Here is a 17,023-nt window from a genome sequence, read left to right as displayed (position 1 = left end):
TTATTCTGGCAGTTTTTTCCTTGAAAGTTTGGAAATGCTGTTGTATTGTTAGGGGGGGGATTATACAACACAAAGTTTCTTTCAAACAGATTTTTCTTTTGGACAATTAAAGCTCTCACCTGACAGTGTGTGCACCTTATCTTTACACATACTCGTACTCAGTAATATGCAGCTCAGTATTGGGGCAGTAATATGGAAGATTATACTGGTTGATGACTGCACATGACAAAAATTGCAGACTAAAGAAGAAACAGCTGAGAAACATGTATAAGAACATATTAATTGTATGCAATGCCATAACACTAAACAATGACTCCAACATAAGAATAATACTTGTTGCAATTTTTCGCTTTTAATGTTTCAATTCTGAAAGTGTTGTTGTATTGGGAAAAATTGCACACACTTAACCTTTATATATCCCTATAAATAAGATTGTTTCAAGATCACTGAGTCAACCTGAAAACAGAATTCTTCTTTTGGAGACTCGGAGCTTTTCCTTCATAGTGTGCACACATTGCTAATGTTTACACGTGCTTGGTATTGGAGCAAGATTGTGACTTGTATGAGTTTATGGAAAAGATTTTTCTGGATGATAATTATTGTCATATGAATGGTTGACCCTAACTTGTAAGTGATGGAATGATTAATAATACTCAGTTATCATAATACATGTCTCACCATCAGCACCGACCCTGGTCTGAGTAACAATATAATAGAAGCGACTGTCACTAAAAAAAAAACCCACTACAACACGAAACATTAAAAAAAAGACACAACCTGGTGTGGTTTGCTTCAATTTGAGGAACCCTTAAAGCCAAGACTGCATGAATCACCAGAAGAGCAGCACCATCTAGTGGCCTCTTTGTGTCACTGTCGGCCAGAATCACAAGCTGGTGTTCAGCTACCTTATCATCCAGTCTCAACATTATTATATTCATTCCAAAGGGCCCCAGACAGGGACTCAAACCCGGGGCCACCGCAGCGAGGACAAAGCCTCTGCACATGGGACGCCTGCTCTACTAACTGAGCTGATTGTAATATGTTATTTTTTTGACTAAAACATAAAATCTTCTATTTCCAAAAATGCCGAACTAATCCTTTTATGGGAAAATGTTTGTCTTTGGGCTGAAAAGGTCACTCAACAGTTGAAAAAAAAAAAATGGAAATGATATGAATTGTATTCCATCGCAGTCTAAATACACCTGAACAACTGTGGGAGATTTTGGATTTTGGCACTCAATATTTTGGAGGAGTTCATCCGTCCAGTGAAGTTCCAGAGACTTGGTGAAGCGATGCCGAGGAACACTGAAGCTGTTCCGGAGGCGCACGGTGGCCCGGCACCTTACAATGACACATTTGTGATTTTTTTTTTCTCCCCCCTTTGATTTGTCACACATCTGCGAAGAAAAGGTCACTGCAGAAGGTGCCACGCTCTAGTGTTTTCCCAATGCTGTTCACTCAACTTGTAAAGCAGTAGATGGCGCTCTTCAGTCACCGCATCCAGAGTTGCGCGCTCACAGTGGGACACAAGTGTGAGCTGGTCTGGGTGGTGTAAATGTCACCTGATGATCTCGCCACTCTTCCACAAACTTCCACATACAGGCATTGGCTGGCTCCGAGGCCTCATGGAATTATGGGTAAATCAATGTTGCTTCTGTCTGGCTGTGTTGTTGTCGTTGGCGACCGGGCTGTCACGTCAAACTGCTCAGACAGTGAGCCACTGAGCTGCTGCGGGTGGGTCGCACCCACACAGGAAGTGTTTAAAAGTGGGTGGGACGTCGGCTCAGCAGCCACCATGTTTGTCTTCAAGATAATATGGTCACTGAGGTGCTGGCAAGTGTAGCAAATATTTTTTTGGGGGGGAATAATTAAATTTGAATAGTAAAGCTGAGGCTTCAGTACATGGTACTGTGGCCTTAATTTTAAAAGAAATAACCCTGATTTCATATTTGGCCCTTGTAGGTTCAATCCATTTTGGGACTGTGTCTACAACAGTCTCTGTGCGTTAGAAAATGTTATTTCAAACTCTGTTTTATACTCTAAAAAGAGTTTTAAAATGTTAAAGGCTTTTTCTGTGTCAAAAGTCAATGGAGCATATCGTGTAGCTGTTTACACTGCCTGGAAAACCCAATCCAGCTGTCCTGTCCATCACGCACTCCACCCCGAGCTGGATCTGTGAAATTAGCTAATCTCCTCACAGGAAACCCAGCAGGAGCAGCTGTTGGGACTGGAAAGAGAAGTGGAAATGAAGTAGCAGGTCGGCAGCAAGAGCAACAAGTCCAGCCAGGAGAGAAAATGGCCTCTGCGATATCAGATTTGAATCTGTTGTGGCTGCTGATTGAGGCGAGTGATACCACTCTCATACTTGTCCATTAAAAACGTAGCCACAGCCAGGAGTGTTGCTACGCTTAGCTAGCTAGCTCAAAGATTGGAAACAAGGACAGTCGCACTGGCTTCAACAAAGGTAAATTAATCTGCCGAGCAGCCCCACAAATTCACTGACAAACACTTCATACTTATTTTAATTTGGCACAAAAAACTCCAGAGTCTTGGTTTCAATGGAATTACGACAAGACTCGAGGTTTCTGAACAGGTCAATTAGTGTGCTTAAAGGGACCATCAAAATTTTAATATTAGCAAGGTATCAACTGACTTTGTGAAAACGATGTGACCGTTTGAAAGGGGTCATTTGCACTGATGAATCTACAGAGACACATCACCACAATCTGCATCTCCCTTAAGCTTTGTACAGAGTTTCATCTTATTATTCGGCTTTCCTGGCCTCGACGTCAACATTTTGGTTCTCTCTCTTAGCTCTCATCGCAGTGTAAAAGCAACAGGAGGCAGCTTTTTCAACAAAAAAGCAGAGGCTCACTACCTGCTCACCATTGTATGGCAGACAAACACAGTTAGCGACTAGCTAGTGAACAAAAGTGTAGCAGCAAGGAGCTAACGAGCTAGATAATTTCCCCTCAGGAGTAGGTAGAGACCAAACACGGAGCACAAAAGAGGACATGTGACCCAGTCAGGTTGCCAGAAACACAATATACAAAGATATTATTAAAACAAGCAACTGTTAAACTTAAATATTAATGATATGTCAATGTTTTGTGTACAACTTTTTTCCGCTTACCCCAAGTAAAAAAAAAAAAAGACTTAAATAAGTAATTGTCGCTTTTGTCACCTTTGGACTGAGCTATTCTCGGCATCTTAAGCTAAGCTAACACTCAAAACCAAAAACCTGTGTTGAAAAAAAGTGCATATATTTATCTCAAAATGACAAACTATTGCTTTAACAGACACTCTTTGGACCCCTTAAAGCTGGGCAGGTGTGGTATTTTCATTCGTAATGCTTGTTATGCAGTCTTCAGTGATAATTGAAAGGTGAGACACAATATCCTGGTCCCTGTTATCCCTCTTTCTTTTTGGCCAAAAACTCCTTACAGATCAATGCATACCTAACTCTGCCTCATAAAGGGGAACAAATGAAATACCTTCAGTTCAAATCAAAATGTAACACAGTCTACTTTGGACCCCATCAATGAGAAGTGAGAAGGTAAAGACTTTATTTTTCTCAGCCAGATTAAGAGTGGAAAACCTGCTGTTAAACCTGAAACTCCCCGTCTTAAATAGGTGCTTACTCGCATACCAACATTTCCTTAGTGTGAAGTTTTAATGGAACATTTTAGTATCCGATGCAGGTTTAAATGTCACTTCTCAGTCCTTTCCACTTAGAAAAGAGTCAACACACGGAACATTTGTTAATCTTTTTTTACCCAAGAAAATGAACAAATGTAACAATATATTATGCACAACATGAGTCATTTGAAGCTTTGGCCAACAGATATCAGCTTGGTCCTTCAGAAATCCAGATAGGTTTGGTCCATATGGACAAACTTTTAAGGGGTTTCTCCCTCTTTAAGGCCTGGTGAGTGTTGTGTAGATAGGCTGCTCCCAACTAGAGGGTGGACTGTGTGCAGGTGGTGCCAAAGCCAGGCTGTTGATAAGCGGCGTGGCGTAAGGCCTGCGAGAGGAGTGAAAGTATGGGTACTGATACAGATGGGGAGGGTAACCGGGGAAGGCGCTGTAGAAACCGGAGCTTTGGAGGTCAGCGTAGTCAGATTGGCCGGTGGAGGATGAGGACGAAATGGGGGGAGGGCAGATGCCTGAGTCCAGGGAGGTGTACTCAGTTTGTGGTGGTGGGGGAGAGGAGGTGCAGGAGCTGCTGTAATGGCCTGGGCTCATCTGCTCAGTTTTGATCTGAGGCCTTTGGCTAGAGTCTTCTTGGATCCCGTGAACGTCACGACTGGAAGTGGATGGCGACATTCCAGCGGAAATCGTACATTTGGGTGTCCAAGTGGGAATGCTGTGGGAGTGAGAGTGGCCGCCGGGTAGGACGAAGGATCCAGAAGGATTGTTATGTCCGTGGCTGGTGTCTGGTGGGGTAAGAACAGTGGAGCCATGGCTGTTGGGAGGGAGATACTGGTCAAACTCGTGGACGTCGAATCCGTCGATGGTGCTGATGACGTCGGTGCTGAGCTCTGAGATGTCCACGTTACTGAAGTCAATGTTCTGACGGGCGGTGGGAGGAACAGAGCCGGTGATGCTGTCCAGGGGCCGGTGGCCGTCGTGTTTGTTCCCCGTGTGAAGGTCAGTTTTAGGGGTAGTTGGAGGTGTTGGAGGTCCATGAGACTGACCTGGAAACCAAAACCAAGGAAATACCAATCAATATTAATGTGCTGAAACAAAATTGTCAAAATTGAAGACTTAAACGGTATCGGTAATGTCACCTATCCTGTCCGGATGGTAATGATGGTGCATCTCCCCTACGCCAGCCAGCCTGGCCACGCCTGGTTCTGTCTTATACAGACCATGCTGATGCTGCTGCTGGACCAGGCCCGGTCTACAGTCCCCCTGTCCTGGTTTGGTGCTCTTGCGTCTCCGAGGCTGGTACTTGTAGTCTGGGTAGTCTTTCTTGTGCTGCATCCTCAGCCTCTCGGCCTCCTCGATGAAGGGACGCTTCTCCGATTCAGAGAGAAGTCTGAGGACGAGAGGAATGGGTTATCAGATTATTGACGGTGCTTTTAAATAGCAACAACTACGCTGGCTGTACAGTCTGTTAATTCCAAAAAGGATACACATGCTGCAATATGTATAATGTCCCGTGTTGAAAAACCAAAAGTCTCAGCATTTTCAACAATACCAGACAGGAAGTGACAAATAAGAAGCATTATTAACACTTCACTTTGAAACATTTTTTTATCCTATTTAACCCTGCAAGCTTTTTTTAAGACTAGTTTTTAGTCATTATGCACGTAAATAACATATTATCAACTAGAATGGCACTCAGTAGAATGCATACATCCACCGAGGCCCACCAGTTTTTACTTAGGCATAAATAAGAGCCACCTAAAGGAGCCTGATGATTTTCACCACGATCCACGCATTGTTTCGAAAACCTGCATTGTTAAAGAACGCGAGAAAAGATTCCTCTGTTCGTCCCTTTTTTCGGATCTGCACCAAAGTTTATTGGGGTCTATTCTGGGCCAAGACCCACCCTCCATCAAAGTATCGTGGAAAACCGCTGTGCAGTTTTTGTGTAACCCTGCTAACAAACCAACCGACACACAGACATGGGTCAAACCTCCTTAGTGTAACAACAGCAAACACACATGATTTGTTTTTGTCATTTATGAAATGTTTCAAACCACTGAATATCAGAATTTATTTTGTTTCCTTTTCGAATTGATTGATTGATTGATTGAATTAATTTCATATTTTAAGCACGCTTCTTAGGTTTCATGTTTATACTGTACTTTATATCTTAAACATAAGCTACTGTAGGTTCTCGTAGACTGACACCTACTGTACCAAAATAAATCAGCAGATTTTAGAGCCTCCATCGGCTTTTCGAAGTCGTAGCACCTCTCGTCTTTTCTCCAGCCCTGAAGGCCGGGGTATATCTCAGTAAAAGTGCATCACTTGCGAGGCTTCCGATATTGAGAATTGGTGCAGGGAAACTACACAGGCTGAGAGGCAGGGCTGAAAAAGCAAAAGGCTGGCAGCATCCAGCAAGTGGGGCACCACTGGCAAAAAAGTTTTAAAGCAGGATTCAACCTAATTTTGTGGCGTAGTAAGAATCTGCTGCTCGTTATTTCCCACTGGCTGATCACCATAGAAGGCCGAGATAACCTTAGCCAAAGTAAGTAACTGTGAACACATCCATGCATCATTAATAATAGTTCAGTTATAATAAAGTTTAAAACACAGTGCTATTTTTGTACAGAGTCATGCTACCTAAATCTATTTAGCTAATAATCCATGCTTAGTATCCATACTAATCAGTGCAGTATTATGTTGTAAGTGTGAGTATTTTTATATTGCAGTAGTGCTACTTTTACTTACTGATTGATCTACATACTTTCTCCACCACTGGCTGCGTTTGAAACTGAATTAGAGAAGTTGATCAGTTGTGGATCTACTGGCAGTTAGCTGAGAATTTAATAAACAGGGTATGTTTTTAATTTGGCCATTCATCAAACCATGTTTTTGAATTGCACATGTAGGGAGAAAATGTAAAATAAACACACAATCAACAATCATCTTGAGACAATGAAGTTCTCCTCAGTTGTCCCGTTTCCCATTTTTGAATGAAAATCATATCCTGAATTTTTGCTGGGAAACACTAATGGTTCTGATGGTTTACTTCCAAGACTAACTCATTAGTTAAAGGTGAGGGTCGCTTGTTGAGTTCCAGTACCCACCGCCACAGTTTGCCGAGCGTCTTGCTCAGCTCGGCGTTGTGCAGATGAGGATACTGGTCCGCCAGCTTCTTCCTCGCTGCCTGAGCCCAAACCATGAACGCGTTCATCGGCCGTTTCACGTGAGGTTTGCACTTCAGCCCTCTCTCGCCTTGAGAGGGCATCGGCACCAGCGACCAGTCGTAACCTTTCAGCACCTGTGACACTGCGTCGCGGATGCAGGCGGGGAAGCGCTCGTCCTCAACGCCGCTCCCCGGTTTGTGCGTAATCCCAGGCTGGCGCGCTGCCTCCTCTGCGCTGGACCCTAACGGGGAGATAGGGGACTCCGAATCAGATCCATGGTGGGACATGGAGCTGTCGCTGCCGGCTGGACTGCGCGGATGGTCTGCCACAGGCTTCTCTTCTGTCATTCTTGGCGCGTAAAAGTTGCCAGAAGGTGTCTGACGGATTCCCGGAGAACTCTGCGTAAATGCGCACGCCTTTCTAGGAAAGCTGTTTGGCGCTAAAATCTAAAAAGTAAAAAGTAAAATCCCAGATATACTCTCTTAAACTTGTCATCCCTCTCCTCCACAGCCAGGTAAAGTTTGACGGGTCTCTGTTTTCTTTCAGCACTACAACTCTCTTCAGAGCACGCATCTCTCCACCCCTCGTGTCCCATTGGCTTCTGCAAAGCAGAGTTCCTCCTAGTTTGGCTTCACGAAGCAGGATGAGGCATATTATTGTGAGTCAATATTACATTTGGCATTTAAGGCAAAATGTTATGAAGGTCTTTATGTTAGTCTAAGCAATATAAGACAGGCTGTGTAGGACTGGATTCGATTTGCCCAAGTTCAGAGACAGAAATTAAGTGCTTGACCTGAACATTTCCATTTGACACTATTTTGGAAGTAAGACGTCTACTTCATTTCATTACATTTCAGAGGGATCCCCATGCTTTCTCCTCATATAGGCAACAATTATCCAACGCTAGTGACTGTGTGTGTGTGTGTGTGTGTGTAGGCTATGTAGGATATTTGTCCCATGTGTTACACACTAAACTATTAAGTACAAATTCAAATGAACTCCACCTGAGATAATACAATATTGGGATGGTTCTTACATATTAAAACATATTAGATTATAATTAAGTAATGTGATATCAACAACACTACAACCACAAAGGGGCCATTCTGCAATGTTTATTTTATTTTATTTGATTTAAAGCAGTCTTGCTACTAACCAAGTTTACCCTTTCTATTATTATTATTATTATTATTATTATTATTATTATTATTATTATTATTACAGCCATTATTGACATATAAGTCTCGAGTTAAAGAAAACATTTTACAATACTGGAAATTGTTTTTTTCATTAAGCTATTGTTACAAAATTATTTAACATTATTATTATTATTTGTTATTTATTTTTTAAATAGAAAATCAATATAATAATGGTTATGGAGATAATAATAACAATACTATCAATAATAATAATAATAATAATAATAATAATAATAATAATAAAAATAACTCACTTCCGCGTTTGTTTAGTCATGTGACCTCGCAGTCTGTGAACATGGCGGCCACCAGTGACAGCTCGGGCAGCTCCGTGAGGAAAAGACGCGTCGACAGCAGTAAGACGGAGACGAAGTGTGCCGACGGCAGCGAAGAAAATGAAGCGGACTCCGGCAAAGACACCGAGAAAGAAAAGGAGCTCCAGCGGCTACACACCGGGACGTACTGGCTCACTCGTATCGTGCTGCTGCGCTCCGTCGCCTTTATTTACTGTGAGCATGCTGACAGCGTGAGCCTTCACTAACACAGCAGTCTGAAGAGCTGTGGAGTCATTACACGTCTGAGAAATGCTAGCTCTTTTTCATATTCTGTGTGTATTGTTCAACACGTGGCTAACCGTGAATGAGGGTTTTTATGTAGGAGATCTGCATTTGCCCATGTTCTGCAGTGACAGACAGTGCAGCATTTAGTGTGTAGAAAACATCATGGATTGAGAAGCTAGTGATACATACATACACTTTGCTTGGCTTTCACAATTTAGTGTGTTTTCAGTGTCTTTGAACTCTTCCATTTAGGTAAAGGCTTTAATATCTCAATGTAAAAGTCCTGCATTTAACTTGGTCAGAACAATTGGCAACTAAATTAAACATTAGAAAGTGCCAGTGTCATTGTGTTACAGTATAGATGATATTTACTGCTGCATTTGTTGTAATAGTGAAGCAGATATTTACTGCTTTAGATATGGTTTAGTGGTTTCATATATGTACGTAAAATTCTTAAAGTCTTTAATGTAACTCATGCTCATAAGTGCGTCAGTAGGATTAAGAGTTATAAAAAGTACTGTGGTTTTGTCTCAATTGTAGTGAAGTAAATATGGTTAAGTAAAGTACAAGTACCTCCAAAATTGTACAGTACGGTATTTGTGTGCGGCTTTTCTGGTTAAGGTTAGTTAATGTTCACGTTCGTCAACCCAATCCCCAGAATAAATGTTGGAATAGTACCTGTCTAATAAAAACGTGGATATGTTGAAACGATTCTTTACATTGCAACTTTACATTGGTTTTAGTTCAGTTTTAAGTTTCATGTTTTGACAGCTCTGTGCTGTGCTGGTTAAGCCGAGGCCCAAAAACCATTTGGCCACAGATAGGACCAGATCATGTTTGGGCTTGCCTGGTCCTGTTGCCACAAACAATGCTGGAGATTGCCCCAACGCCTTGTCAAAAGTGTTCCCTGTGACATGGCAGGAAAATGTCCTGACATCTTGTTAAAAATATGGTGTAATGCCATCAACTAGCTGTCAAGACACCGCCATCCTCTCCTCTTGACATTATAGTCTGTTCATATATGTAATCTGAACATGGCATGACGCATATTGTAGAAATGCTGATATAATATGTACCTAACGAAATATTTAACATATCCATGGTTTGCAGAAACATACAATGCCAATATTTTATTCTGGGAACCTAACTGCCTTCCTCCACTTTCTCTCGGGCTATTCCTTTGCTTCTTGACCAGCTACATAGAAGATGCAATACCTCAAACGTGTTCTAGGTCTGTCCTGGGATCTCCTCTCAGTCAATAATGCCTTTAAGAGGCTGTGTTACCTTCGTGTGCACTGCACCTGAACCGTCAATGCAAATTAACTCTAACCATTGACTATACAACCTGTTCAGGAACCTAATCTCGCTTTCCTGTTTCCATGACGTCGATGGAACAGTTAACATTTTGCATAGAAAAAACATGGCCTCTGACTTGCTCATCGTCCATGTGTCTGTGCCTTCATCCCCTTTCGTCTCCTCTCTTCTGCAGTGGTGGCCTTCAGCGTCGCTTACAACCAGAACAAGCAGCTGATAGGCGAGCACGGCCTGATGCCCTGCAAGAACTACCTCAACAGCGTCAAGCGCTATGTGGGGGGAAAGATAGGCATGGCCGCCTTCGCGTACACACCCTCCATCCTCTGGTTGTTAGACTGGAGCGACATGGATGCCAACCTGGATGGCATCGCCCTGGCTGGGATGGCCCTGTCTGCGTTTGTCCTGGTGACGGGAATGGCCAACATGGTGATCATGGGCGCGCTGTGGGTGCTTTATCACTCTCTGGTCAACGTGGGACAGCTGTGGTGAGTCTGGGATTTACATATAGATACATACAACTGGGATCATATGGAAATTCTAAAACTGTATAAGAAGAACCTCAATATAAAATTATCATATTCAGTTAGGGTTAGTGTTTATTTCCATGCTATCTTTTTTTGAGTTTGAGTGTCAAACATTTGCTGATTTCACCTTTTTAATTTTAAGGACTGCTATCTGTCATTTATGATGGTGAATGAAGAGTCCTTTGGTGTTGGAGTGTTTTCTGAACAACAGGAAAAAAAAGCACTTTTGGCCCAGCGAGAATGTGATGCGCGTTTTTCAAAATCTTTTTGACAGTTGACAGTAATCAATTAATCGTGAAAATAATCGGCATAGTGATCGAAAATGAAAGCAATCGTTACATAGTGGAGCTTTTAGCAGCTAATAAGCTGGACGCACCGATCAGCCAAAACATTGTAGGGATATTCTGGTGTAAGTTTAATCCATGGTCTAACACACTCCACTCCAGCTAAGCTAGCGGAGGTTAGATGCCCGGGACTATGTGCTGAGACTCTATTGGTACTGTTGCTGAAGTTTGGTGCTGTTCTGAGCATTATTTGTGGCTTTTTAGTGGCGGTTTATATTTGGATCCGTTTACTGCAGTGTATTGTTGTTGTGCGGTCGTTTCTGAGGTTGATAAATCCCTGTAAATTAACGGTCTGCTAACTTGATCTCTCGAGAGGGAGTCTAACACAGTTTCACGGTCTGTTAGGCCATGGATTAAACTTACACCGGAATATCAATTTAAAACCACAGACACTGAAGACTTAAAAACTTAAAATGCTTTACGTTGCAATGTTCTACTGGGAAACCTTGTTCTTTAATACGTGCCACCCATCTAAATACCAATGCAGATGACGTACAACCCCCAAAAGGCAACGTTATTACCTTGCCCCCTAACAGGAAAATGTGCTACACTACGACACTAAAATCATTCAGGAATTATCCCAATACAAATTAATATTTGTGGGACATCTATGGTGGCCCAGCTCGCGACATACAAGATTCAAATTAGCCACCACATTAAAAGGCCACAACAATGCTTAAATATTGCACACCCCATGGATCTTAGCCCAGATCAAGATCTGCGGTGCTCGAGGGCCAGGTTGGCAGGATGAGCTCTACATCATCTTCCTCAAGCCATTCCTGAGAGTTTTTTGTGGTGTGTCAGGACGCAGTGTCCTACTGGAGGGCCCACCGCGATCAATTAATGCCCTTGCCATGAGGGGGTTGAACTTGGTCTGCAGCTGGGTTTATATTGGAGGTACGTATCGAAGGACATTCCCCCTGAATGCCAGGACCAGAGGTTTCCCAGCAGAACTTTGCATTGTTAGGAGATGAAGAATTCCGTTCACTTCAAATGTCAGGGGTTTTAACGTTTGGCTGATCGTCGTATGTTTCTTAGGAGTTGGATGGAGAGCTAAAAGAGGGTAAATATTGGACTTCCAGTCATATAGTTGACAGACACAGGACTCCAAATGAATGCCACTATCGAATGATAATGACCCCATGCACCCCTGTCGGAGTCTCCTGTCCACATCAGACTGGCTAGAAAATATGAACACAAAATACTGTAATTACCACAATCAATTGATTTGACTGCAATTGTCCTGTTGTCCCTGCAAAGGTGCCAAATCAAAATTAGTGGTTGCAGCTTTAAATGAATTAAAGAAATGTAGAATTTGTCAAATAGAGGGAATCCTGTTTGTTTCTCTAAGCCCTTAGTTTAATGTTAAAAGAATACATACAATTTTTAATATCCCTCTTTGTCTTCTCTGTATTCTTGTTCTAGGTATTCCTTTGGTAAGTGAACTTCGTGATCCAAACCAAGAGCCTCTCAGTTTTCAACCTTGACACACAATCCAGGACTTCCTTCCTTTGTTCCTCCACAGCCAATAGAAGAAGTGGATTTGAAGCGAAGCATTATATGTGAGACACTCAGGTTTGGATGTCATTTTAGTTTGTTTTGTGGGGAAACAAATGTAGTGAAGTTCCTCAAACTGCTATTGAGTGATATCTATCCAGTTTTACTTTCTCAAGAAGGTTTCTGATGGGCCCACAGTAGGATTCTGTTAAGAACTGAGCTCTAAGAATGCAAAAAAAAAACAACATTCATTCTTGGGCAGCATGGAGCTGCACTGTCATGGAGCACATAAGTATCATATAAATCATATAAATGCGATTAAATACAGTACAGTCACTGCACATAAATCTGTTCCAAGGCATCGGAGTGTCACTACAAGCTTTCTCATGATTGTTTCCCAGATTGTTTACTCTCTGTTATTGGGTTAAAACACGGTGACTGACAGAACTGAGGTTTGCTGACGTGCAGTAAATTGCCCTCTTACATGGTGAACCCAGCTAGCTGTCATGAACTTAATAGTGGAGACGGAGGACAGAAAGGAAAGTAATAAGAAAGTATAAATAGGAGGTTGCATGTAGGGCTCCGGCCCAGATAAGTGGCGAGGTCAGTGGCAGCTCTGTGATTGGTTAATGACACTTTGTAGTCAGAGACGCCAGGCCGGTGTCTGTGGCTGGGGCTTGTGGCTTTTATTTCTTTTTTTAAATAACTCACTGTCTTTCTCCCTCACTGTCTAATTTCTTTTGGACCAGTGATCACCCTATAGCTGACAGTGCAGCTTTAAGTCTGCAGACTGAGCTCCTCCAATAGTTCCCAAGTCTCGACTAAAATACAGAGAAGATTGAGTTGTTGCCGTCAGAAGCAATTGGTTCCTGGGTTAGCATGCCTGGCTGGCATTGTTCAGTCCTTGTTTTAGAGTCAAAAACATCACCTTTTAAAAGTAAATCTTATGATATAAATGAGAATTAAATCACATTTCTTTTGAAAAAATGGTCTCCACCCAAGAGCTTTGACCATATAACATGATTATATAACAGTTGTCTCTGAACTGCAACTGAAGCTGTCAGTTCTTCACAACAGTAACTGTGATGTTTAGCCACACTAAAAGCATGGCTGTGGAGCTGGCAGTGTCAGGAGGTTGGTCTGACACTTAAGCCCAGACTGAAATATTTCAATTTTGTGTAGACATTCATGGTCCCCAGAGAGTGAAACCAGCTGACTTGACTGATTTCTTTTCATTTCATCTAGAACCAGCAGCAGGTCCAAATGTTCACTAATCCTGTGAAATATCTCAAATAACAAGTGGATTCATGCAAAGTTATGCACATTCATGGTCTCTACAGGATCTACTCTAGTAATTCTGGCGATCCCCTGACTGTTCCTGTAGTGCCATTATTAGGTTGACATTTGGGTTTCTGCATCAAAATGTTCCCCAAAACAAAACAAGACCGTTGTTATATATTTTTGTGAGTTGTGTGCTTACAGTACATTATCCTAAAAGTTATGGAAAATGTTAAAACCTAGAGAAAGCGAACATTTTATGCGTGTTTCATTTTGTTAAATTACATACTGTGTGTTAAAATCAAATGTCTCAACAATTGTTGTATTGATCAACATGAATGTCCCGTAATTCAGACAGTAATTTCTCACAAATGATACTGTGATGATGTGCGCAGGTTGGGAGAGTCAGCTGTTGGAGACGGGGTTTCTGGCCATTTTCCTGTGTCCGCTGTGGACTCTGTCTCAGGTCCCCCGCAACTGTCCGCCCTCCCTCATCTGCATCTGGACCTTCAGATGGCTCATTGTTCGCATCATGCTCGGAGCTGTAAGTAAAACTCTTTACAAATACATACAAGGGTTACCTGCATTCCTTTTGACTAATTACTAGTCTTATTCCTAAAGCCAATCCATTCACTGTCACCAGCACCTTAACTAGCACATTTCCTATTGTGATATCCTGCACAGGCAGAATACAAATTATAACAGGTTACAGATTATATTCCTGCCTCGAGGAAAAGGCATCCAGGAGGCCAGCATGGAGAAATAAAGCCATTTTGCAACATTTGAATTCCCTGGGGTAATTCAGTGTTTACCCGTCCGATTTTAAACATGCTACTTTTGGTGTCTTTCGCTGTAAAACACAACCAGCATTTGGAGATCCAACCCAAATATACAGTTGGTTGTTTGTTGTCAGACTGTTTCCATGGTGAATTTTAGCCCACCAGCTCGGTTTCATCTGCCAGTCATTGCAGTTTGCACAAATCATGAAGGGTTTTTTTTCAGTCAGTACTGTGAAGAGAGCTGAAACACAAGGAAACTCTACAGACCTTATGCCATTCAGCAGTATACAATGTCAACACAAGTGTGAGAGTTGTGTTGTTTTGACCATTGAGTTATGTTTTTTTCTAAATGGTAATAGGAGATTCTCTGAATACATTTAGGATCTATGTCAATTATTTATTAGGCTTGTTGACAGAAAATGAATCTCTGACCGCCTGAATATTTGTTGATGTCATTTTTCAAGCAAGAATGTCTTAAATTTCAGAATTTGCTCCGTTTTCCTATTCGGATATTTAAGTGAATTTAATATGTCTTTGGTTTGAGAACGTTAGTTGGCTTTTGTTGTATTATATGTTAGGGGTGTAACGGTACACACAAGTCCCAGTTTGGTACGTACCTCAGTATGGGGGTCACGGTTCAGTACGGGTTCGGTACAACGGGAAAAAAAAATGTAAAAGACTCTCTTTTTTATTTTTTTATTTTGAACAGACACCAATTGACTGCAAAATAAAAAAAACATCTCCTGTTATAAAAGTAAACTAATATATAAAACTAATAGAATTAAACATAAAACAGATGTATTTGGAGGGTTCTCATTCTGTTAACTAAGTGCTGGTGTGTTGGGTTTCATACACTGGGCGTGTTAATAAAACTGGATTTTTCATTTCCCACTCAGGGGTGATGAAGTGGGCGGTAACCGTGAGGTACCTTTCAGTGGAATGGGAGGTCTACCCATCAGTTGTTAGTGCAAGTAGGCAGCTCATGCTCCACCACTGCTCGTGCAGGCTTGTAAATGGCAGGGACCACAGACTGGTTGATGTTCGCACGTGACAGGACACTGTAGCGTGGCTCAAGCACCTTTAATAAATACTTGAAGCCGGGCTCCTCTACTACGGCATGAGGGCGCATAGATGTTGATATGTATATGCCAATTGCTTCTGTGATGTTTTTGGCCCTGTCAGTGCTATAAATACTGTACACTGAATCATCACCGCTGGAAAATGTGCCATTGCATAAAACCATGGCTGTCTATGCAGCAGAAAGACAGAGATATTTTTTAAATCTGGTGCGACATGATCACAGAAATCAGGGAGAAGGGGCTGTGGCATTCCCTTTTACTGAAAAGCAGAGAACAGCCTGAATGCACCGCGCCGCACAGTGGCTGATGGGTGTTGTGCTGACAGTTGCTCAGTGCCCGGCTCGTCTTCCGTTTTGAAAAAGGAAACCGTACGGCGGCCAGCTATTACCAAACAATATTGTATTAAAGGCTAAACAGTTTTGTGTACAGTAGCAGAACAACAGAATCCTATGTTATAGTTTATCAGCTCTGCCTAGTCTAGACAGTTGGATCTGAGTTCCAACCCTCTCTGGAGTCGGAGTGAAAGAGCGGGCGGTGTCTCTCTCTCTCTCTCTCTCTCTCTCTCAATCTGGCAGATGTCACGTTTTGTGTGATTATGGGGAATTTTGCTGGCAGTGGAATTGGGTCTCTGGGAGCAGGCAAGATGGAGAGAAGTTTGCCATTGTCAATTTGTACATAACACCAACATTGTCGTGATTCAGAGCTGGTTGAAAATCAGCAGAGTTCCCGATTAATTGAGAAAACAGTCACCAGATTTTTTTGATAATGTCAGTATTGTCGTCTTGTGTTGCAGCCCTGCTACGTATGCCAGTTTATTTATTGTTTTCAAAATATTTGTCTAATCTGTCAGTCAATAAATCTAATCATCATTCTTCATTGTTGAATAGATGGTGCATTTCTAAAAACTTCTGTCTTTGCCATTAGCCAAAAGGTGATGATGCTGCCCTGTCGGATTGTATTGTATGCAAACTATTGGAAGTAGTGACCGAAAAATAGATCTGCTGATCAGCTCTCTGCTCAGCCCAGTTATATCAGCTGATTAGATTTTTGTGACAATCTAGATGTAGAAATCACACAATGAGATTGTCATTTTTTTGGTAATTTCCCACAATGCTGCATTCAAGTGCTGGAAAGAATGTCGGACATCCAGAATTTAGCGCTCACATGCTGCATTGTCAGGAAATCCAATCCGGACGTCAAACAATGAACAAAGAAAACAAAAAAACAAAACTTTCACCAAACTACTCAACTATGTGTCTTTTCCTCATCTAAATTAAATCTGTGTTATGTGTTTGCGACAACATAGATTTCAATATGCAATGAACATTCCCAGAAAATTACGCTCACACGTATGGGATGGGAGCACGACTCTGTCTTAGTGACCTTGTTTGTGTAGCAGCTCAGCAGTGTTAAGTACAGTACAGTTCCCTCAGTGTTTAATCCACCCTGGTCACAGTCATTTTTCTGTCTAACAGCCTGCGGTTAACCACTGCTCTGCGGCTGCCACAGAGTTTGCGCTTGTGAGGGCGACATGGTGTAGCACACGCTTCAAAAGGACCCCTCGGTCGTAGCAAATGAGTGGGAGAGGGGGGTGCAAGAGCCCACCCGTCATGTTGCTCAAGTGTATT

The 17,023-nt window shown here is 42.1% G+C and overlaps 2 protein-coding genes across 3 annotated transcripts in view; one reads left to right on the top strand and one right to left on the bottom strand.

Moving 5' to 3' along the window:
- Nucleotides 1-3,555: 3,555 nt before the first annotated feature.
- sox8a (SRY-box transcription factor 8a) lies at nt 3,556-7,653 on the bottom strand. The gene is made up of 3 exons (XM_030401070.1): nt 6,765-7,653; nt 4,791-5,041; nt 3,556-4,697 (listed from the first exon to the last, which is right to left on the bottom strand). Exons 1-3 carry the CDS (start codon nt 7,169-7,171, stop codon nt 3,919-3,921), a joined length of 1,437 nt encoding a protein of 478 aa, XP_030256930.1. The 5' UTR covers nt 7,172-7,653; the 3' UTR covers nt 3,556-3,918.
- Nucleotides 7,654-8,293: 640 nt separating this feature from the next.
- The window catches only part of lmf1 (lipase maturation factor 1), a 30,236-nt gene continuing 21,506 nt past the window's right edge, over nt 8,294-17,023 (top strand). The window contains exons 1-4 of one of the 2 annotated variants that reach the window (XM_030401068.1): nt 8,294-8,529; nt 10,070-10,379; nt 12,188-12,198; nt 13,933-14,081. In XM_030401068.1, coding sequence (XP_030256928.1) covers nt 8,319-8,529; nt 10,070-10,379; nt 12,188-12,198; nt 13,933-14,081 — 681 coding nt within the window. In that variant the 5' untranslated portion in view covers nt 8,294-8,318. The other variant, XM_030401069.1, reaches the window with a different exon arrangement.

The sequence above is a fragment of the Sparus aurata genome, chromosome 20 (genome assembly GCF_900880675.1).
Source record: "Sparus aurata chromosome 20, fSpaAur1.1, whole genome shotgun sequence".
Lineage (NCBI taxonomy): Eukaryota > Metazoa > Chordata > Actinopteri > Spariformes > Sparidae > Sparus > Sparus aurata.
The sequence above is the reverse complement of the archived record's forward strand: the minus strand, read 5'-3'. Positions and strand labels throughout refer to the sequence as shown.